The sequence below is a fragment of the Siniperca chuatsi genome, linkage group LG21, assembly GCF_020085105.1.
Source record: "Siniperca chuatsi isolate FFG_IHB_CAS linkage group LG21, ASM2008510v1, whole genome shotgun sequence".
Lineage (NCBI taxonomy): Eukaryota > Metazoa > Chordata > Actinopteri > Centrarchiformes > Sinipercidae > Siniperca > Siniperca chuatsi.
The window spans coordinates 20,489,013-20,513,354 of NC_058062.1; the positions used below are offsets into that span (position 1 = coordinate 20,489,013).

Here is a 24,342-nt window from a genome sequence, read left to right on the forward strand (position 1 = left end):
TATAAAACAAAATAGTCTGCTCAATTGTGTAGAATATTGTGATGAAGGAGATAAACGTCTGTTTCTTTTAATATAAAACATGATCTATGGTAGATACAGATGTTGTATCACAAGTTAATCTGAGCGATCACGCCAACTCCACGCTGCATTCGAGCTGGGTTTAAATATAAACTACTACAGACTTGTATGTTTAACTTGCAGACTATTTGAAAGTTTAAACAGTTGTCTAATTGATTTGATATCAGATTAATATCTACATATGATACAAAGACAGCGAGAACATGTAAATGATTTATTGACGTATGCAGTGTTTTAACTACTACTTTGTCATTTGCAACAACAGCCTCACACAGGGGAATAACTCTGTTAATGTTGTTTTACACCAGAGCTGGCCTGTTGCCTGTCAAAGATTTGATTTTGGTGAGTCTAAATGATGCAAGGTCTAAAATGCAGCCAGTAGTTCTACTGTACACATCTGCCTCATGATTGGGAATATCACCAGTTAATTCACCACTAGTTAAACCAGAACACCGGTTGCTAGCAAAAAGGCTCTGATAAATCCACTGTACGCTGTCCTTTATACATCCATGTACAAAACACACAGGAATTGTAGCTTCAGCGGCTTCTGGCCGTTTGTGGAGAGAGAAAGTCATGACGGTACTTGCGTGACTTTTAGGTGTGTAGTCTTTCTAATTATGTATTTTCACTGTGTTATACTTCAGCAGGTTTCCGACAAAGTGCGACTTCCTTAAAAAAAAACAAATAAAAAAACGTTGACGGTAGGCATTACCGCCGGGCCTGTTTGATGTAATTTGCTACAATCCCCTCCGGTAAAGCAGGTGGCAGTATATGTAGAACATTAGCTGTAACATCTTGTGACAAGAAGTCATTCAATCAAACCAAAGACGGTTTATTGTTGTTATAGAGTATCTTTGATCAAACGGCACACACCAATACAACAAGAAGAAAAGAAGAACAACAGCAGCACAAGGACTCAAGGATAGATGAATGTGAGAGGGATTACCTGCCAAAAAGGCTAAAGGTTTATGGCAAGATGTGTAACACTTATTAGCTGGACTGGATGTTCATTTATACTGATATCTACAACGTCATTCTGCCTAGTCAAAACTCTAATTCAAGATATCAGTAATTATATTTTGACTAGTCAAAACTCTAATTTTAGATATCTGTAATCAAATTTTGACTAATAAGATTCAAAAAACGTTTGCTATTCTTGTGTATGGGGTTTCTCATTACAGATATCTACAATTCAGCTGCAGATATCCACAATGTGAATTGCAGATATCTGCAAATGAATTATGACTAGTTGTAATTCCAGTTTCAGATATCTACAGTTTAATTATGACTAGTCATAATTCCCGTTCAAGATCTCTTTAATTCCCCTCAATTCAAGATATCTGTATTGTCCTTTTAAGATATCTTCAATTAAGTTTTAAGTTGTCAGAATGATTGTTGATATCTTGAGCTGGAATTATGACTAGTCAGAATGATGTAGATATTTCAAACTGGAATTAGGAATAGTCGTAATTTAATGTAGATATCTATTATCAAATAATAGATATCTTAAAATGAATTTTGATTTGAGATATCTCATATGGGAGATATCTTTAACTTTCATTCTGCCTAGTCAAAATGTAATTACAGATATCTTGAATTATAGTTTTGACTAGGTGAAATGACGTTGCAGATATCAGTAATTATGTCAGAAGCTACGCCAAGTGGGAGGTGGGGACTTGGGAGCAGCTTGCTATTCAAACATACTATTGTTTATGGCTATGCACGAATTCCTTGATGATAAGCCTTTTCTATTTCATGGCATTTTGTAACTATTTTATCCACAACAACAACCGCCATTCTGCTGATTCCACAGAGCAAACAAAAGCATTCTTCTCATTTCTAGCTGACAACGTGGATTTTGTCTGCTAAAATGACTCTCACTAGCAGATTTTATGAGTGTAGCTAGCTAATGTAAACTACATGTACCCCACTAGAACACTGCGCTCCCAGAATGCAGGGTTACTTGTGGCTCCTAGAGTCTCCAAAAGTAGAATGGGAGCCAGAGCCTTCAGTTATCAAGCTCCTCTCCTGTGGAATCAGGTCCCAGTTTGGGTTCGGGAGGCAGACACCATCTCCACATTTAAGAGTAGGCTGAAGACTTTCCTCTTTGATAAAGCTTATAGTTAGAGCTGGCTCAGGTAAGTCCTGAACCATCCCTTAGTTTTGCTGCTATAGGCCTAGACTGCTGGGAGACTTCCCATGATGCACCTCTTTCCTCTCTCCTTCTCTCCCTCCATCTGTATGCATTTTTATCCCATTAATGCATGTTACTAACTCGATATCTTCTCTCTCTCGTAGTTTTGTGCTTTCTCGTCTCTCTCTTCTCTCTTTCTGTCACTTTCAGCAGGTATTTCTGCCTCCGAAGCTACAGAGTCTGGATCTATGATTGTGGGCCACATGCTGCCCCCCCTGCTCAACGACCGCTGCTACATTTATTATTATTATTCTTATTACTATTATTATCATTATTATTCCTATCACTATAATTCCTATATAATAATTCCTAATTCCTATTCTCGTTGGCCAACTGTGATAATGCACCAGCCCACATCCTCCTCCTCAACCCTCCAATTTTGACAAGTCAAAGCTGAATTACAGATATCTCTAACTGTCGTTTTGACTAGTCAGAATGACATTATAGATATCTCGAATAAGAATTCTGACTAGTCAGAATGTTAATTCCAGATAGTCAAATTTAGCTAATAATTGTTAAAATGGTTTGCCATAAAAGGTTTGTGCAAGTATCTCACCAAATGGAAGAAGGCTTACCCGTACTTAATGAAGAGCAACATCGGTCAAAATCATGCTTTCTGTAGACTTATAGCCTCTCTCAAAATCACAGTTGTGGTATAATGTGTAGTGATGTGTACATATACTCATTCAAGTAAAAGGCCTACATAAATAAACTTCTAAGTGCTGAATGTACGTGCCATTTTGTGTTTTCATTTAGTATATAATGCATGGATGTTCACAGCATTTCACTTTCAACCAGGTATCTGATTCTGACCACCTCATTGTAGGTCACTTAATGTAGGAACTAGTTAACCCAAACCTTGCTGCACTGATATTTTAAAGCAAGTGGTTGCCTAGTGGTTATTTTAGGATTCACTATGTATTATTGTACCCTTCTCTAAATGTAAGGGGTATGTGGACAGTGGTATGGTCTGTGAGGTAAAATTATTGTTTTTTTCAATGGAGTCTGGTTGTAAACAAGAGCGAGAGAGTTTCTGGTTAAATAAAAAGGATCTTACTGTTTAACAAAAAGGTCTAGCTCTGTAGTGATCCTTTCTATAATAATATCAGATAGTTTATCAGCTCTTTAAGTGGTCATACTTTTTGTCCACAGCAGCCATTGCAGCCCGTTTCGTGGCTGCCCTCGGAGGCTAAGAGACAGAATATTTCGGTGAATTAAGGATTTATTTTGAACAAACCAGAGTTGGTGACTGTAGGAGCTGTGGAAATACTAACAAAGACGGGTTTGGTGAGTTTTATTTTCTGTTCATTTCTGTCCAGTTGAATGAAGCGTGTTTTACAAGGAGGTAAAAATGACTGTTTTTCCTCAATGGAGTCTGGTGCGCTGTAGCGCTCATTTGTTTTGGTCTGAGATGCTGGTACTCTAGTGCAACATTTAGTGGCAGTGAATGTCTCCTTTAATTAAATTTTCTGAAAATAATTGGATGACATAATACAGAACAATAAATAGCTAAAGTCGCACAAAAATGGAAAAATATCTGGAAGAGATAAAACTGATAGAGCTGTTGAACTTTCTCTTGATCAACAGCAATTTAATAGCAAGACTTAGTGAGTGTCTTGAGTTCTGCAGCTTTTGTACTGTGGTTGGTGGTTTAGAGCTGCATAAGACACACCACAAAGAGAAAGAGGAAGTGTCCCAGGAGGGGCAAGCTCAGTGTTTTACAGCGGTTTTTAGTTCAGTATTCTGTCAGTGCTGTCGCAGATTAATGATAAAGAGCAGACTTTGTGTTTAAGCGATGGGAAGCATACAGAGAAACCTTTGCTATTTGACCCTGGGTAAGACAGACATTACAACATTTAATTTGGAAAGCAGCTTTTTTGTATAATATAGCAGTTTCATTGTATTGTATAGAAAGGAAGTCTCTTCAGACCATGTTTTTTCATTCAAAGATCCTTCTCGTCATTGAAATAAACAAGGGAATCTAAAACAGAAACAACTTTTATTTCTGCACTTTCCAGCTTACTGAATGTAACAAGCCATGCCATTTTCTTCTCTTCTATAGTCTCTTTCTTCTTGACCTCACCGTCACCTGTTGAAGGTCAGTCCATTCTCCTGTGTCATACATTTAAAAAAAAATTGTTTTCAGTTTACTTTCTGTGTAAGATAATAAAACATTGTAAGTTATGTCTTATTTGTCTGATAGGTGGTCGGATCAGACTAGCTGGGTCTACACGGTGCTCTGGAAGAGTTGAAATCTTTTACAACGGTGCCTGGGGAACAGTCTGTGATGACAACTGGGACTTAAGTGATGCTGAGGTGGTGTGCAGACAGTGGGGCTGTGGTACGGCACTGGGTGCCCCTCAGTTGGCCCACTTTGGTGAAGGAACCGGAAAAATCTGGCTTGATGATGTGGCCTGTTCAGGAAGTGAAAGGTCTCTAACTGAGTGTCAGCACAGAGGATTTGGGAGACACAACTGTGAACACAGTGAGGACGCTGGTGTGATCTGTTCAGGTAAAGTTTTGTAATGATTTCTCTGATATGTAGTTATTACTAAGTAAATAGCAGTAATTCTGCCACTACTACTATTAATAATAATCATCATCATCATAATAATCATCAGAATATCAACAACAACAACAACAACAGCCCAATTGGCAATCACAACTAGCCTTTTTTGGGACTGTGTGTTATAAAAAATGTTTTGCTCAGTTTTAGAGCTTTTTCTCTTTTACTGACTTTTTGTCCCCTTCTGGTATGGGGTGTGGGATCAACAGAGAGGGACACATTGTCATAACTTACTACACCTCACATTAAAGTGACTGTTTTGGGGCCAAAAGGAACACATGGCTCAAATTATGCTGATCATGGATGTATAATAAGAACTGGATTTCATTCCTAGGAAAGTTGCGCATGAAGGCAAAATAAGAGGAAATGCACTCCAAATCCAGAGACGTGGTGATTGCCACACAATGGAATACACTGACACCCACCAAATCTTTAAAAGACTAAGAGTCTCTGTGAGGCTGTAATGCTCATTATAAAGAAAAACAAACTGTCTGACAGATAAACCAAAGTCTTTGACAAATAGGAATTTTGACTTGATGATGGCACCAGATGAAAAGTTAAGGGCTCAACAAAGTTCATAAAGAACATAAATGGCTACACCAAATTGCATGGTAATCCATCCAACAGTTGTCGAGACATCTCAGTCTGAACCACAAATGTCAACATGCTGGTCGTGCTAGAAGGAAAGTCAGGGGATCACCAAAGGTGCTAAGATTTATCCTCTGGGAAATGTGAATGTGTGCACAAAACTGTTGCCAATCCTTCTAGTAGATGTAGAGATATTTCATTGGGTGAATTAAAAAATGTTTGTCTCTTCTTGTTAGGTGTAATGAATTCAATTACAAGCAAATTAATACTCAATAATAGGAGTTTAAATTACTTAAGATTAACATTACTTAAGATTAGTGTAATTCTTGTTTCTAGATAATAAACTTCAAATGAAGGAAATTCAAGGACTTTCCAGCCCCAATTCCCTCAAATTTAAGGACCCAACACGGCATGGTTTGAGGAACGGATGAAGGTCAACACTGAGAATTTTTATAATGAGAACTAGCAGGCTTTACAGAAGCTCACAGCCAACAATTAAAAATAGAGAGTGGCTTGACTGTGTTACAGTGATGTTACTTTAAGTTTAAAAAAGTTTAAAAAAAAATAAAAGAACTTCTATTTATATGCTTGCACAATATATAAATTCAAGCACTTGCAATGACCCATGTCTATAAGGACAGAAGAAGCAGAACGATGACTTGAGTGGTTTATTGAAAGCTTACTGGCAGATACAGGAATGTAGACTGGTAGGCTGGTAGCCTGCCAGCCCAACCGCCAGAGCCAACATAGCAATGGGAACGAACTGACAAAGAACAAAGGAAGGACACAGACTTACAAGAAATACAAGAAAGAGAACTGTGCTCCAAATAAGACATTCAAAACAGAAAGCAAATACAAAAAAAAAAAAGAAAGAAGGAGGCTCTTTGTTTGCATTTGCAGCTCTTCTACTCCCATGCTAGTGTTGGGTCATTCGCAAACGTTTTGTTCAAAAGAACGAATCTTCTGGGTGATCGAACTGAATCAAATCACTTCCTGAAACGATCTATTCTCAGCTCAGCTGACCTCTCAGTCATGCGAGCAATGCGTGCATGGATACACTCAGAGTTAGTGATTCGAGTCATTCGTTCGCTGGAGAAATTGGGTGTGTTCAAGACAGCTAACACACACGGGATTCAGGTTGCTAACATTTAGCTGCAATAATTTAACAACATCGGAATTGGACTGCAATATATAACATTATCTAGATTTATATTATATGCATAGGCTAACGTTTAACACACACACATAACCTTACTGTTTTGAAAAGACGACAGCTAGAAGGATACAGTCACTGAACTGTGTGTGTGTTTGTCTGTGCATGTTTTTGTTACCCCTTGGGGACCTTTTCTGGTAGAAACAGCGACCCGTGTGTGTATGTGTGTCACTACAGTTTACAATGGGTGGTGAAACCTGCAATATGAAAAAGTCAGACTGTCTCAGATCCTTTCAACCACGAGGGAACGGTGCATGTTCACTGAACATACTACACAGTGAACATGAGCCCCTCTCCCTCTTCCTCCCTCTCATGTCTTGAAGGAGGACTAAATATTTTATTTAATAATTAGGTGTCGTGAAAATATACATACTGTACATGATAGTTTGCAAACAGTATCTTTATCCAACTAAATTCTCAGCTCACTTGCTTATCCTTTATAAACGACCAGTTTGTAGCTCAGCCGTGTTTCAGTTCAGTGAGTGGGACTACGCAGTCGGAGCTCCGGTCAAGCACTGAATGATTCGGTGGCCGAATCTTTTGAACAAATCATTTTAATCAACGATTCTAATGATTCTAGTACACTGAAAAGAAGTGCTTTGCCCATCACTATCTCATACTGTTGTTTCTTTTCTTTATTTTGCATCAACATTTTATTTACATCATACAAGTAAATTGCCCTAAGAGAGCCAATCTCTTGACTTAAATGGAAACAAAACCTGCACACCTTATACAGGTCCTTCATACAGGAGACTCGGATATTATGGGGGTATACTACTGAATGTGCATTCAACATTTGTTGGACCCATTCATATGAGACAACTGTAACAGATTAAACCCTGGCTGTCAATTTTAGCAGTTTGTTTATGCAGGTCCATACACCCCATTGATTTACACTGAATTATGTTACGTGATTACCAAACAAAGTTCCGTTTCTGTTTCACTTCTCTCTCTTCATTCTCGCAGTGTTAATGACCCCCTCCTGCAGAGAAATGAGATTTGAAAAACAAGCATGTGAAACTGAAAAGGTTGTGTAATTCCAAAAAAGTATAATTAAAGAAAGAAAGGCCCATTGGAACATAAACACATCCTTCTTACAGTCACTCTCTAAAAACAAAAGAACACTACTCCTTTAGTCAAACTCTGTAAAGGGGCACAACGCCAAAAGGGAAAGGAGTGTCATGTATATACATATTTACAATAATAGAATATTATTGTAAATATGTATGGATGCTCCATCAGAGTTCCCATTATACTGCCTCACCACTACATGCTTGTCGAAAAAAAGACAGAAAACAAACTAAAAATAACGAGATGGAAAAAATACCTCAGTTCAAAGTCAATCCGTTTACCACCCTGATATTGTGTTATTTTTCAGTGACCCTCCCAAAGCCCAGCCTGTCCATGAATCCTGCTGGTGAGGTTACCTGGGGTCAGAACGTCGGCATCACTTGTTCGATCTCAACTGAGCATTTAGGTGGAACATTCATCCTGCAGCAGACCTCAGGCTCATTCAGAAAGACCCAAACATCAAGTACCAACTCTGCCACCTTCAACATGCCTAAAGTCAACTTTGATAATGAGGGATCGTACCAGTGTCAGTATCAGTTAAGGGTTTCAAGTCGAGACTTCAGCTCCCCCCGAAGTGACTCTGCCAGACTCTCTGTTACTGGTAAGACTTTTAAATAAATGAAATAAGACAACATAACAGATAACCCAGAATGGCAATAGCAATAAGAAGAAAACAGAAAGAAACACAGTACAGTTATATAGCAAGACAATTAAATCTAGCAGGAAAGGTCATACATCTGGTGGCAGTAAAGGGTATCAATTTACTCACCTAACTCTCGGCAAGAAGCCGAAAAAGCTTATTTCCCAAAATGGTGAACTATTCTTTTGACATAAAAGGAAATTTAGCAAACTACAAAAAAACAGAAGAAAAAAAAAACTCAGTTCAAAGTCAATCCGTTTACCACCCTGATGGTGTTATTTTTCAGTGACCCTCCCAAAGCCCAGCCTGTCCATGAATCCTGCTGGTGAGGTTACCTGGGGTCAGAACGTCGGCATCACTTGTTCGATCTCAACTGAGCATTTAGGTGGAACATTCATCCTGCAGCAGACCTCAGGCTCATTCAGAAAGACCCAAACATCAAGTACCAACTCTGCCACCTTCAACATGCCTAAAGTCAACTTTGATAATGAGGATCGTACCAGTGTCAGTATCAGTTAAGGGTTTCAAGTCGAGACTTCAGCTCCCGAAGTGACTCTGTCAGACTCTCTGTTACTGGTAAGACTTTTAAATAAATGAAATAAGACAACATAACAGATAACCCAGAATGGCAATATACAATAAGAAGAAAACAGAAAGAAACACAGTACAGTTATATAGCAAGACAATTAAATCTAGCAGGAAAGGTCATACATCTGGTGGCAGTAAAGGGTATCAATTTACTCACCTAACTCTCGGCAAGAAGCCGAAAAAGCTTATTTCCCAAAATGGTGAACTATTCTTTTGACATAAAAGGAAATTTAGCAAACTACAAAAAAACAGAAGAAAAAAAAAACTCAGTTCAAAGTCAATCCGTTTACCACCCTGATGGTGTTATTTTTCAGTGACCCTCCCAAAGCCCAGCCTGTCCATGAATCCTGCTGGTGAGGTTACCTGGGGTCAGAACGTCGGCATCACTTGTTCGATCTCAACTGAGCATTTAGGTGGAACATTCATCCTGCAGCAGACCTCAGGCTCATTCAGAAAGACCCAAACATCAAGTACCAACTCTGCCACCTTCAACATGCCTAAAGTCAACTTTGATAATGAGGGATCGTACCAGTGTCAGTATCAGTTAAGGGTTTCAAGTCGAGACTTCAGCTCCCCCCGAAGTGACTCTGTCAGACTCTCTGTTACTGGTAAGACTTTTAAATAAATGAAATAAGACAACATAACAGATAACCCAGAATGGCAATAGCAATAAGAAGAAAACAGAAAGAAACACAGTACAGTTATATAGCAAGACAATTAAATCTAGCAGGAAAGGTCATACATCTGGTGGCAGTAAAGGGTATCAATTTACTCACCTAACTCTCGGCAAGAAGCCGAAAAAGCTTATTTCCCAAAATGGTGAACTATTCTTTTGACATAAAAGGAAATTTAGCAAACTACAAAAAACAGAAGAAAAAAAAACTCAGTTCAAAGTCAATCCGTTTACCACCCTGATGGTGTTATTTTTCAGTGACCCTCCCAAAGCCCAGCCTGTCCATGAATCCTGCTGGTGAGGTTACCTGGGGTCAGAACGTCGGCATCACTTGTTCGATCTCAACTGAGCATTTAGGTGGAACATTCATCCTGCAGCAGACCTCAGGCTCATTCAGAAAGACCCAAACATCAAGTACCAACTCTGCTACCTTCAACATGCCTAAAGTCAACTTTGATAATGAGGGATCGTACCAGTGTCAGTATCAGACAAAGGTTTCAAGTCTTCAAGTTTCGAGAGACTTCAGCTCCCCCCGAAGTGACTCTGCCAGACTCTCTGTTACTGGTAAGACTTTTAAATAAATGAAATAAGACAATATAACAGATAACCCAGAATAGCAAAAGTAATAAGAAGAAAACAGAAAGAAACACAGTACAGTAATATAGCAAGACCATTAAATCTAGCAGGAGAGGTCATACTGCCCACAAGATAGGTTTTTAAAGGCAGATTCAGATGATTACAGCCAGTGGGCACCAACAACCAGCTCCAGCAGCGCTCCAACCTAACCTTGAAATTCACTTTCCCTGTCTATGTGGAATTTTGGTGCCCAGCACAGAGTGTGTGCAGGTGGGAGGTTCATTCACATGAGGCAGTACAAAGTGAGTTGCTGGTATTTCGGTGGAAAATGGGTCTTAGACTTGGCGCTGAGAATAGATGTCGCAGAACCATGTCTGTTTCTGGTGCAACATCTCTCTGCTGCCACTTATAAATACTATAAATATATGAGTGATATTTGACTCTGACAGTATCTGTTGTCCACAGCTGCTTTATACTATATGAAAAGCTTCTCTTTCTGTTCATTAAATCTCTGCAGACATCTGAAGGCAGCGGGACACATATGTTGACAAATCTGCCGCCTCTGATTGGAGAAGTGCATTACGTCCACTGTAAGGGCTCAGAACAGGACAAATGATTCTGATGTCAGAAGCAGGCTAGGGTCAACACCAGAAAGACAGCCAAACAGAGGTATTCTCATCCAGATGGGGGTCAGGCAGGAGTTTGGCAGGCGGCAACAAAGGCTGGAAAGCTAGGCAGATGCAAACCAGACAATCTGGCAGAGAATGAGTGGTGATGGGACGGTATATGTACTGCAAAGCTGATTAGGGAAATGGCAAGCAGGTGAGTGAGCGGGGATGGTCAGGTGAGGGGAATGGTGGGAAAGGGGTTACTGCAGGGCAGAAAGGAGTGGCAGGATCTGAAATGACAGGGAGAGTTAGTAAATGGCAGAGTGAACAAAGCAGGCAACAGAATTCAACACTTATTTATATAGCGCCAATTCATAACAGAAGTTATTTGATTGCATTTTTCCTATAGAGCAAGTCCAGACCGTGCTCTTTATAATATTATTTACAGAGACCCAACGTCTTTAAGCAGCTAGTTGGGATGGGGTCTAAGAGACAGGTTGATAGGAGAAAAGCAGTCTAAATATGTCAGGTTTTACAGCTGTTTCTAAGGTTCCTGTCTTTGAATGAATGAATATTAAGAACTGGCTGAAGTCGTGACATCCACTGTGTTTATCTTGATTGAATCACGTGCAAATCACAGCAAGGCTGTGCCAGAATAAGCACACGCACCTCTGCTCACATCAGACTGGTCCATTATAACTCAGTATTTTGCTGTTTATGCAGGAGATGTCGGATTACTGGGGCTCATTAATCCATTTTTATTTCTATTCTATTATTATTTATTCTTTATTATTATCATTGTTATTTTTATTATTATTTTAGCAAAGGTGGCATGTCATGTTTTACTCTGTAAATGCATTACAGTAGAAACGCTGCTGTTTCTCAGTTACAATATAATGTGATAATTTACAACATGAGATGCAGTACAAGTACAAGACTGAAAATTGTTGGACTGATACGATCATACACACAGCTTCACCAAGCAATTTTTAAAACAATTTCTTTCTGTTGTTATTTTACTGATGAACTGTTAAAAACACCATCTGCTTCTGGCTGCAGATTTGTGGTGTTCACATTGTGCCGCACTGCACCAGATAACAATAGGATTCCCTGGAGAAACTTTATTTGTTTCGATATTGTAGTCATGCATCACTGCGATTGGCTCAGCTGTTTCAGAGAAATTCATCAAAATAGCAGGTGTCCCAGAGACGCCCACACAGTGCTCTCGAGACCTACCATTTGCACTTGCCGTTGTGTTTGTGCGATTAAAACAGAGCCCAGTGTCTTTAAATGTTGTTTTTAGACAGCATTTACACCACTATGGTGGGAGATATTTACAGAAATCATGATGAAGCAGTTAAAAATAAACAATAAATATATTGTGGAAAAAGGTTTTTTGTTGTCTAGTCAAACATTTATGTGGTGTGGTTGTGCTGGAAACATTTGGACTCAGTATTTCTAAAATCCTGGTTTTGCTATGCAGACCTTTTTGTAATTAGAGCAGACCTAGTTGCAGGAAAAATAGTAATCGATTAAAGGTACCCTGTGCAGTTTTTGACCACCACTAGCGCTATGGAGAAATCTTTTCCTGCCCCTGTGTTGTTTGCATCTTGTGCACGCAGGCAGCATGATTTACAGTATATCCTGCCGTGGTTTCACGCTACTCTAGGCAGTTACATAACGCACCATCAAACACAGCAATGCACCAACATAGGCAGAGAAAGAAGAAAACTGCTACCTAGCAAACATGGAAGTAAACAGGATTTAAATATTTAAAATTCAGCTTTGAAAATGTTTTATGAAGGAAATGCACTCAACATGTTTGTTAGACTCAAGGATACAAACAATGAGAATCATACTGCTTTTATTTTCACTTCCACACTTGTGTATAATGTTTGGATTTAACATTCACTGACTGTACATTTTGATTAATTCAAAATAATTGTATCAAATCTTGTTCTCTCTGAAATTCTTTATTCTAACATTTTTTTCTGGATAGAAAATTTTGAATGCTGATTATTTTTGATGTGCATTAGTATCTTTGGTATGTGCGGAATCCATCTTGATCTCATCTTTGCTGATTTACAAATCTAGGAATTTTATATTGCCTTTTTTACCCAGTGAGACTGCAGCAGCCCAGCATCTCCCTGACATCTCCTAACAGAGGGCTGGCTTGGAGTCCTGAAGGTGCAGAGGTCACCAGGGGTTACAGCTTTGTCATCACCTGCTCCACTTCCTCCCACTATCCCACTGGTGTTTTCATTCTCATCTTCTCTGGCTCCAACATCACCGACACCAAGCCAGCAGTCAACCACTCGGCCTCCTTTAACTTCCCTGTAGCTGAGTATGAACACCAGGGCAACTACAGCTGTGTGTATGAAGTCACATGGTCTACACGGAAATACACCTCTCCCATGACTGCACCGATTAGTGTCGTCATTAAAAGTAAGTACAATGTAGAATTTAAACTAAATGTTGCTATAATTTATGAACAATAGCTACATGATATGTAGGCTACTACTTACTGCATATGGCTGCATCAGCAGCACAACCGCTTATTGACAGACAGTGGGATGACCAGTAAAGCCAGGAGTAGCAAAACAGCAGTGGATAGAGAAATAATGAGCTGCGTGGGTTGTGCATGTGCCAGCCATAATAGAGATATTGTGAACCTTATCACAGCATAACATAATATTATTTCATATCAGTTGAGATCGACCTCCAGACAAAACAAGTCACAATAAGCATGCTGTGGCAAAATATAAATGGCCACAAACAAAGCAACTGCAGTTTAGTTTGTCCATTCAATTTTATAATCACATTTGGGAGCAAAAACAAGCAAATGACTGAAATACTATGAGTGATGACATGTTTCAGTCACACAGACAAGATAATTGTGACAGAAGATGTCAAAATTGTTTATAAAATTCTGCTGGGTAGCCGTCTGGACCTGTTCACTGATTATTTGGCATAAGAAAAAGCTCTTCCAAGGTGAAAGGTTTGTCAAGTTGTCTGTCTGTTGTAGTTCATTTTGGTCGGGAGACATTCCTGAGAAAATCTTCAGCTTCTTCTGGTGTGAAGTAATGGTCAGTGTAGAGATTGGAATAGAAAGATTTTAAAACATGTATTTATTGTATTGTGATCATGTATAATGTTACCAGAAGAATCTGCTTGATGTGATTATTCTGTTTCAGTTGGTTTGCTAGTATCTTGCCAGTTTTTTTAATCAAGCTCAAAATGTTGCTGACGGAATTTCAAAACGTATTCTATTTTGTTTGTTAGTCAAGCTCATTCTTTTGATTTTTAAGAGGTCTCTCAGGATGGCATCTGTTGGGGGTTAAGAGTTAAGAGTTTGGAGCTACATGCAACATGCAAAAAATCCATCTCCCACTACAGCACCCACAACTTAAAGGTCCAGTATGTACATGTATGTATGTACACACTTCCCACAGCTCTGAGTGATGGTGAGAAGAGAGTAGTAGAAAACAGTCCATCTCAAACCCAAGTTTTATGGAGATTTTGTATTCCATTCTTTAGAATATAAGTGTATGCAGTGACTCTCAACATAGAAACAATATAAGGGTAGTTCTGACGTATTGTTTCTGCTTAAAATGTTCAAACTTGGGTCTGGTGGATCCTGTTGGGATTTGCAGTGCAATAATGTACGTTTTCTTGAACTGAATGGACCTCACAGTCTCCTCTGGGATACTGAGTTGTTTTTTTCCCCTCCTTTCATTGTTCTCTCAGATTCCCTTGAATATTAGGTTGTCTCTCTTTGAACTGGTTTGTACAGTGGGTACGGAAAGTATTCAGACCCCTTTAAATTTTTCACTGTTTCATTGCAGCCATTTGCTAAAATCAAAAAAGTTATATTTCTCATTAAAGTACACTCAGCACCCCATCTTGACAGAAAAAAAAAAAGTAGAAATTTTTGCAAATTTATTAAAGAAAAACTGAAATATCACATGGTCATAAGTATTCAGACCCTTTGTTCAGTATTGAGTAGAAGCACCCTTTTGAGCTAGTACAGCCATGAGTCTTCTTGGGAATGATGCAACAAGTTTCACACCTGGATTTGGGGATCCTCTGCCATTCTTCCTTGCAGATCCTTTCCAGTTCCGTCAGGTTGGATGGTGAACGTTGGTGGACAGCCATCTTCAGGTCTCTCCAGAGAGGCTCAATTGGGTTTAGGTCAGGGCTCTGGCTGGGCGAGTCAAGAATGGTCACAGAGTTGTTCCGAAGCCACTCCTTTGTTATTTTAGCTGTGTGCTTAGGGTCATTGTCTTGTTGGAAGGTGAACCGTCAGTCAGCCAATCTGAGGTCCTGAGCACTCTGGAAGAGGTTTTCTTCCAGGATCTCTCTGTACTTGGCCGCATTCATCTTTCCTTCAATTGCAACCAGTCGTCCTGTCCCTGCAGCTGAAAAACACCCCCATAGCATGATGCTGCCACCACCATGGGCTTTCATATGTCTTGCACTGAGGAGAGGCTTCCGTCGGGCCACGACTGGTTGAGGGCTGCAGTGATAGTTGACTTTCTGGAATTTTCTCCCATCTCCCTACTGCATCTCTGGAGCTCAGCCACAGTGATCTTTGTGTTCTTCTTTACCTCTTTCACCAAGGCTCTTCTCCCACGCTCTTGCTCAGTTTAGCTGGACGGCCAGGTCTAGGAAGAGTTCTGGTCGTCCCAAACTTCTTCCATTTAAGGATTATGGAGGCCACTGTGCTCTTAGGAACCTTGAGTGCTGCAGAAATTCTTTTGTAACCTTGGCCAGATCCGTGCCTTGCCACAATTCAGTGTCTGAGCTCCTTGGGCAGTTCCTTCAATCTCATGATTCTCATTTGCTCTGACTGTGAGCTGTACGGTCTTATATAGACAGGAGTGTGCATTCCTAATCAAGTCCAATCAGTTTAATTAAACACAGCTGGACTCCATTGAAGGAGTACAACCATCTCAAGGAGGATCAGAAGAAATGGACAGCATGTGAGTTAAATATGAGTGTCACAGCAAAGGGTCTGAATACTTATGACCATGTGATATTTCAGTTTTTCTTTTTTTAATAAATTAGCAAAAATTTCTACATTTCTGTTTTTTTTCTGTCAAGATGGGGTGCTGAGTGCACATTAATGAGAAATAAAATTACCTTTTTTGATTTTAGCAAATGGCAGCAATGAAACAAAGAGTGAAAAATTTAAAGGGGTCCGAATACTTTCCGTACCCACTGTAGATCTAGCAGTGAACCTTCAGAGGAAGGTTCTCTTCTTTAACGTTGGTCACTTCAGTTTGTAATTCAGCAACAACTTTTTTCAGCCCTCAGTTTCGGTGTAACCGTGTTTTTCAGGTTGGCAACTTCTGTTGGCAGTTTTCAAAATCTCAAGTTTGTTTAGTTTTTCCCGGTGTTCCAAGGTGGCCTGTTTTGCCTGGTATAGGAGTGCTGGAATTTTCATCAACGGGGGTTGCTTCGTCTGTCTGCCAGCTCATGTCTGTGTTTATTCTGCTGATTTGGGAAGCTGAGAAGATATCCAAGGAAAGCCTCACTGGGGTTTAACATTGATTGAGAAAATGTCTCTGTTATACTTGAATCCAGGTTCGCTGTATTATGAGTGAAATTCGTCTGGTGAAAATGCAAGTTTAAAGTCATGTTATTTTGTTCAAGAGATGCATTGAGAAAAGTTTAGTAACACTGCCATTGTAGTTTAGCCTAAGCAGATACAATGTAGACAATAAATGTATATATCCACATTATTTATCACTCAAATACCAGCAATATAATAAAACCTTTGCAGAAATGACATTTTTCCAAAATAAAACTGCAAAAATAGTAATGACATGTTTCTGTTAAATGTCAGTCACATGAATTTCACACATTAATGCAGTTTCCCAGACCCCTCAGCCATTTGTGTACATAAGTGTGCACATGAGCCTGAACCAGTTCTCCTCATAGGTATCCAATAATATAAAAAGGTTTAGGCTGGCTTAGCAGGAATTTATTTTATACTGAATAAATGCTGTAAAAAAATAACTGCTACTCTGCTACACTGAGAGAGAATTGATCTAAATATAGATTAGAGTATATTATTTATCCCAATAGGAAAATGGACACAATCTTCAGAATAAACTGTTAAATATTTTTCTCTCCTAGTTCTTTTGTTGCTGCTGGTCTCCTCAGTAGCAGGTGGGGGTCTGCTGCTGCTCCTGCTGGTCTTGCTGGTGGTCTGTCTGGTCCTCAGAAGAAGACGACGAGCTGAGCAGCCTGGAGCTTTCATCCAAACTCACTGTGTGTGCTCACCAGGACTCGTAGTACATGACATGAATAGACTAGCTGTTACTGTTTTGTTTTTCAAAACTAAACTTTCATCCAATATTTGCATTTGAAGGCTTGCAAAAAAAATTGATTCTGATATTCATGCAACATTTTGTCCTGATGCTTATGTTTCAGTGACTGTCAGAGCCACGAACGATTATCACTATGACGAGGATGATGAGGAGGAGGAGGAGGAGGAGGAGGAGGACTATACTGATGATCCAGTATACACCAAGAAGAAACTCAAAGATGAAGCAGGGAGAGTGGAAGAAGAGGAGAGTAATGATTATGAGGAGCCAGAGAGTGACGAAGATCATGATTATGAGGAAGCGGGCCCCGATGCCAATTTTATAAATGGCAAGGAGGTCTGTTTCAGTGTAGACAACAGGGAAGAAGAAGAAGATGGTGAAAAAGGAAGCAGTGATGATGAAGATGACTATGAAAATGTAACCCATCCAGATAATGATGATGATGATGAAGAAGAAGAAAGCAGTGATGATGAAGAAGACTATGAAAATGTAACCCATCCAGATAATGATGATGATGATGAAGAAGAAGAAAGCAGTGATGATGAAAAAGACTATGTAAATGTAACCCAGTCATTTGATGAACAAATTGTGGACATTTACGGACAACATGAGGATGTAAATTTAGTATAGCGTAAATGTAGGCATGAGTCACCTAAAGCATTCAAGCAGAAAGATGACCAAAGTTGTCAGAGTTCATGTTTCGCAGTGACTGGGGCATTGAGGGAAAGATGCTATGCGTAGGATCAGTCAGTTGGTTTCTACCTTCTGAGGTTTGACATTTTCCTACATAAACTACCATGCACTGTTGTAGATCATGTTTGTTACTTAATATTTAAAATACTTAGACAAGAAAAAAATAATCCATTTGGTTTTGAGCATGTTAACAATGTCATTGTAAGCATGTTGGTATGCTAAGGTTAGCATTTACTTCAAAGCAGCCTCACAGAGCCGCTCGTGTTGCTCCCAGACTCTTAGTCTTGTTATTTTTTAACACTGGGAAAAATACTTTTTGGGCTGTTGTGACTCCTTAGCATTTTTCATATAGAATGCCATAATTTTCAAAATCATTGTGTAATTTCCCATCTGTCTGTGGATAACAATTTTGATGGTTGGTTTATGTAAAACATTTGTATGTGCAGTATTTATGTACAGTCAAGGCTGGATCACCAATGAAGCTGCAACGTGGCAAGTCTCATTTGTGAATGCATAATATAAAGCTACTGCCAGCTAGCTTAGCACAAAACCTGCAAACAGGCGGAAACAGCTAGCCAAATGAGATATTAATTAATATATTGTTTATTAGTGAGCTTTAAAGGTGTTAGTAGGCAAATTTTGTTACCTTTGGCTAGAGCTGAAGCTGTTTCCTCCTGTTTCAGGTCTTTGTGCTAAGCTAAGCTAACCTGCTGCTCCATATTAACCATTCAGATATGACAGTGGTATCTATCTTCAGATCTAACTCTCAGCAAGAAACCAAATAAGCATATTTCCTAAAATGTTGAACTATTCCTCTCTGTTATTGACAAAATTATTATAATGACCAATATTTTTTATTTTCAGTGAGAATAAAACACAACAAAAATATATGGTACATGTCCAAAAATGATAGAGGCATGTGATTATTAGGGTTTCAGGTTCAGGTGTTCAGGCATCTGGAGGTAAATGTTTTTAAATTTTTGTTGGGGAATGTATTTGTTGTTATTTTAAAAGCAATTGAAATCTAAATGTATATAAATAAATTGTACATTTATTCTGAAATGTTGTTTTAAAGGCAAAATGTGTTTCATGTCAAAAATACACCCTACTTTTACATACTTATATTTTATTCAAATAAATGTCTTACAGAATTTATTTTAAGTATTCTTGCCCATCTTTTTGCACATGCACACTTAACCCAGATATGACCATGGGGAGTCTTAAGCTGGATGGTCTCATACAACCATAAATAATGACCAGACCGGGCTGGGTTGTGTAATAATAACCCAGTAATTTGGAGCTGAGGAATCGGCAGCCATCTTGAATCTCCCTTTCTATTCCTGTCCCTGGCATCCCCTGGTTCACTGGCACACTTATTTATTTTTGGAGATGACGTAAGGGTTACTATCTGTCTTTTCTTCAGTCTGATAATGTCTTAATCTACCCAACTTCAGTCCAAATGTGTGTATCCAAATCACCATAAGCACATAATGTAATCCAATACAACAAAAGCACAAAGCCTAAAAGTGACCACAGTTGAATCACCTCTGTGAAACTGTCAACAAAAACGGAACACACTTAAGAGTAGTATTAAATGCTTGGAGATTGTATTGGATTACATTAAATTCATCAATACTAACACTGTTAATAAAATTACAAAACAAATACATAAATAACCAGAATAATAGATTGATGTAATGGTGTCTATTTTGTCTCAGCACACAATTAAGAAGTGGGAAATAACACATTGAAGCAGCTGTTCTCAGCCAATCACATGCGAGCCAGTTCACTGTTTGAGCCAATGATGCGAAGGCAGTTTTATAATATGACGCCTAAACAGCCACAAATAGATATGACACAGGCTCCTTGTAATGTTAGCACACTGGTTTCACACACACACACACACACATGCAGACAGACTCTGGGTAATGTTAGCGCCCTGAGCTCATCCCTCGAAGAAGCACCGATGAAGCCTTGTAACCTGAGACAAGACGAGTGTTGTTCAAACTACTGGTCTACTTGCTCAGTTCTGAACAGCTGCTGAAGTCTGATTCTCGGTTGTCAGTTTATATTTGTTCAAGGAAAATATTGTATGTGTGTACATATGGCACATAAACAATGAAAAGGCAGATCACCCATCTGTTCTAATACTTACACTTTTCCCACTTGATATAAACACATTTTAGTTACAGTATGTCAATTTTCAATTAATTATGGCACTCATTAACTAGCAATAGTGAATGTCAGTTATTTTGTCTAATTGTTCAGTCTTCTAGCTGTCACGGCATATGCTTTAAAGGAATAGCTTGACATTTTGGGAAATACACTACACGAAAAGACTGATACCACTCTCATGTCTGTACGTTAAATGTAAAGCTGTCAGCGGTTGGTTAGCCTAGCTTAGCATAATGACTGGAAACAGCTGGCCTAGCTCTGTACAAACGTAACAAGATCCACCTATCAGCACCTCAAAAACTAAATAATAATCAATGATTATATCACTTTTGTTTTGTTTTATCCATACAAAAACCGTGTGTTGCTATGGCCGTTGCTGCACATGTAGATGCGGCGGCTGGTAGCTCCATCAAACTTGCTACATTTTTGTTTTAAATAGTTTATTGCTGAAACATCATTGAATGATGTCTGATTGGATTTGATTTAAATGGTTGAGCCAAAATTGTTCAAATCGACTGGATCAGGAGATTTTGACTGTGGCAAAGGTTGCGCATGTAGAAGATGTGGCCTGAAGGCTAGCTCAGTTACATTTTTGAGCAGTTGGCACCTGCCATCAGTGTATGAATGTGTGTGAATGGGCTGAATGTGATATGTAGTTGAAGCTCTTTGTGTAGTCGGAAAAGACTAGAAAGGCGCTATATGAGTACAGTTCATTTACAAAACATTTTTTATGATAAAAATGATTGTCCTAACTTCATTAACCATTATCCCATTATTCTACCCGATGTTGATTGATATGTATATTTTGGGTTTTTTTATCCAGTAAGTCAAAACTTGACATTAAATGGTGAGTTAGAGTCTAGTTACTAGGCAGAAGTCAAATTTCTGGTGGCTCAAACCACTAAATAGTTGATGTCCATAACAGTGGATAGCCTGAGGGGATTAAGATGCATTTTTATTTTCCTTATTTCCAGTTTTTACTCTCACTCAAGTGGTTTTTGCTTGCAGCAACAAAGAGAGTGACATTAAATTTGTGTGTTAAGAACAGTCATTTCACACACCATCAGTTCTTTTCACTGTTATCCCAGATATTCTCCTACATGAAAATGGGTTATGAGCTAATCTTCTTGCTGTTCACACACTGTATCTGCATCATGTATTAGGAAGTAAAAGTCAGATATATGACTGCGGTGTGAACACGGCCACATGCACACAACTCCAAACAGGATATGACCATGAGCTGTCTTTAGTCTTTTGATGAGTTGCAGGGCATTCCTGACCTCGCTTGCACACACTAACAAACAGCAGTGAGCTCATGGGGTGTAAATAGCACGGTGGGAGGGACGGAGCAGGACAGCTGGGGTATATAAAGGAGAGACGTCCTGTGTAATATCCCAAACTACCTGATAGAACACTACCACGAAGAAGAAACTCTTCTTTCTCACTCTTCACTCTTCAAAGGAATCAAGCCTGAGAGAGGGAATCTGCAACCAAGAAACAAAGAGGCTACGATACACATCACTCACACGCCTTATAAACAAAATCAAGTTTTTGTCAAGGAACCCTCTGACGCTGACATGATGTCCCAGCATGCAGCCTTGACCAGCTTGTTCGGCGATGACCCTTTCTTCAGCCAGGAGCGGCTGCTCTGGCCACTGCGTCACGAGGCCCTCTCCTCACTGCAGCAAGACTTCTTCAACCAGAGAGCCAAGCTGGCCAACAGCCTCCTGAGGGACCTCCACGATGGGCCCCACCTGCTCAAACTTCGCCAGTTGCCCCTAATTTCCTCCACTTTGGCGAGGTATGTACAGTAACTGTGTTATCTTATAGTGGACACACCTGATTGGCTATGTTTTAGGGCATTTTCAAACCTAGAGTTGGTTTGATCTGGTCCGAATGAGGGGAAGACTTGGTAAAGTTGATGCGTTTTCCCCATGGTTCGGTTTCTTCAAGCGAACCAAAATGCATCACTAAATGTCTTCTGAGAATGTTCTCTCAGCTCGTTAGATGATGGACGGTTAGACGTGTCTGCGGCGGCAGCGAGAAAGTAAATACAGGAAGAATATCCCGAAGAAGGTTCTGCCCAAATATTGAGAAGGCAATGTACTTTGTTTCTAGTCCAGATCAGACCTCGATTCATTCTCCAGCTAGCTGCCAGCAACTGAGATTGAGGTCGGAACACGTTCCCACCACAAACGAATGAAATCAAGTGTTGAGAACAGTCATTTAACAGTAATGCCATCAGTTCTTTTCACTATCATCCCAGATATTCAGAATCAGATTCAGAAATACTTTATTGATCCCCGAGGGGAAACTCTTTTGTTAGAGCAGCTCACTATCACGTCAGTGCACACAGGAATAGAAGTACTAAGCAAAAATATAATACACTATAATACAGGTCAGAAAATAAATTAAGTACCAAGTGGGTATAAGTATAAAATTAAATATTCTATATATTATATATTCTCATACTCCTACCCATCAAAATGGGTAATGAGCTAGTCTTCTTGCTGTTCACACACTTTGGAAATCTGTATCTGCAGAGTGTATTAGGAAGTAAAAGTCAGATATCAGATATAGTCAGATATATGTCATCGAGCTGATTCTGATCCAGATTCTGATTCTCTTTCAGGCTGAGTGATGGTAAAGAGCAGCAAAGAGAGACTCCCAGCACAGAGCTGCACAAGGTAGCTCAGCAGGCCACAGAAAACAACGGCGACCTCCTGGTGACCCTAGATGCTCGCGGTTACGCCCCCAATGACATCACTGTCAAACTGGAAGGGCGGAGCCTGGCCGTGGTGGCCATGAAGCAGGCCGGAGCAGAAGAAAGCCAGTCCTGCTCCTCCACCTCCTCCTGCGCCTCCTCCTGCTCCTCGGCCTCCTCTCAGATGGGATTCGTCCAGAAGATCGACCTGCCCGCTCACGTGGATCTGTCCGGCCTCTCCTGTTCCCTGATGGATGATGGACAGCTCCGCATCCATGCCCCTGTGGCCAAGCAGCCAATCAGTGAGGAGCGCCAGGTGCCCATTCGATTCAGGACATCACTGGAATTTCCCGTTACCAAGACAGAGGAGGAACACACAGACTAATCCACACATGACACACACTCCACACATACTGTCTGAATGAAAACACATTTTTTAATAAATAATTATATGTTTTTATGCCCACACACACACACACACAGACTTTCACAGTCACACAGTCTTTAATGAGTAAAGTTTACCATTACTAAATGAAGAGAATATTTATTTTATAATTATTTGCAATTTGTATGAACTGTTGAAATAAAGTGTTTGATTTTCAGAAAATTACATTCTATTCGTACAGTGATGTCTGCATGGTGCAGGGATTTATTAAATAAACAGATAACTACTTTTGTTATGGACTTTTGTGACCACACGATGGTGCCATCAACCAACTTACACAGAGGACGGACAAGGAGGAGAGAGAGAGTGAGGTAGACAGAAAGAGAAAGAAAAGAAAGAAGAAAAAGAGAAGAGTCCTGAATGCTAGCATTACGTTTAACTCCCCTCGGGTGACTAAATTAGTAACTTTAAAAGGTTCCAGTGACATTTGATTTCCTGGGGAGAGGTTATTTGCTGGCGCGCAGGTGACAAACTAAAGCAGCAGTTTAATGTTTTATGAGTCCTGCCCTGAGGGTGTCACGACAGAGGAGAGAAGAAATAAAGGTATTAGGAGAAAAGAAGGGGAGATGCCAGGAGAAGAGAAGAGAACCTTTAGACCGTTTTTAAAGACTTAGTTCACCCAGATTACAAAAGAATAAAAACGTATCACTAGTGGTATCTAGCCGTGTAAATAGTTTTGGTTTTATCTGCTGGTATGCCAGTTGGGGGAAATGGAATTTAGTTTGTGCCGCTCAACATACAGAAAAACTGTGTTTAAAAAATTCAACAGCAGCACCATTTTCAAGTGTCCCTGTTTCTCTGGATAGTTGACAGAACATGCTGTTAAAAGTTTTAATAGGCACGTATTTCTTTAGAGAGAACTAGTCCTTATGAAAGCTGTTAACAGTATATTCTGTGAGTTATCCACTGTAACAGCAACATTGCTAGACATTGCTGCCTTTTTTTATTCATTTATTAAAATATTTTCAGTGTAGTTAGCACCACAAACACAATTCCACTGATATCCATTGCATTGCAGAAATCTCCGAAACAGATATAAAAAAAAACCATGAGTAAATAAAGCCAAAGCTATCTGCATTTCTAAATACCACTCACCACATAAGTTAAAATTATTATTAAGTTAAAATAAGTTAAAATAAAAGTTTTTGGGGGCTTTTTGTCTCTTTTTGTTGCTTTCTTGTTTTGTTTTGTTGTAATT

At 39.4% G+C, this 24,342-nt stretch overlaps 2 protein-coding genes across 3 annotated transcripts; both read left to right on the plus strand.

The window, feature by feature from the left end:
• Positions 1-3,974: 3,974 nt before the first annotated feature.
• Positions 3,975-18,975, plus strand: LOC122869245. Of its 2 annotated transcripts, XM_044182041.1 has the most exons (8): positions 3,975-4,107; positions 4,335-4,370; positions 4,476-4,784; positions 8,018-8,311; positions 9,870-10,175; positions 12,917-13,240; positions 16,937-17,071; positions 17,234-18,975. In XM_044182041.1, the coding sequence occupies exons 1-8, from the start codon at positions 4,068-4,070 to the stop codon at positions 17,755-17,757; spliced, it is 1,968 nt and encodes a 655-aa protein (XP_044037976.1). In that variant the 5' UTR covers positions 3,975-4,067; the 3' UTR covers positions 17,758-18,975. The 2 variants fall into 2 exon arrangements, with proteins under 2 accessions (XP_044037976.1, XP_044037977.1); XM_044182042.1 differs by lacking the exon at positions 9,870-10,175.
• A 2,398-nt stretch (positions 18,976-21,373) lies between these two features.
• hspb9 (heat shock protein, alpha-crystallin-related, 9) lies at positions 21,374-23,372 on the plus strand. The gene is made up of 2 exons (XM_044182099.1): positions 21,374-21,796; positions 22,628-23,372. Exons 1-2 carry the CDS (start codon positions 21,573-21,575, stop codon positions 23,082-23,084), a joined length of 681 nt encoding a protein of 226 aa, XP_044038034.1. The 5' UTR covers positions 21,374-21,572; the 3' UTR covers positions 23,085-23,372.
• Positions 23,373-24,342: the final 970 nt, after the last annotated feature.

Excerpts from the sequence above, each read along its gene's own strand:
- hspb9 (XM_044182099.1), top strand. The coding sequence starts at position 21,573 with ATGATGTCCCAGCATGCAGCCTTGACCAGCTTGTTCGGCGATGACCCT. Across the intron at positions 21,797-22,627 it reads ATTTCCTCCACTTTGGCGAG|GCTGAGTGATGGTAAAGAGC; the intron begins GTATGTACAGTA and ends ATTCTCTTTCAG.
- LOC122869245 (XM_044182041.1), top strand. The coding sequence starts at position 4,068 with ATGGGAAGCATACAGAGAAACCTTTGCTATTTGACCCTGG. Across the intron at positions 4,785-8,017 it reads CGCTGGTGTGATCTGTTCAG|TGACCCTCCCAAAGCCCAGC; the intron begins GTAAAGTTTTGT and ends GTTATTTTTCAG. Across the intron at positions 10,176-12,916 it reads TGCCAGACTCTCTGTTACTG|TGAGACTGCAGCAGCCCAGC; the intron begins GTAAGACTTTTA and ends TTTTTTACCCAG.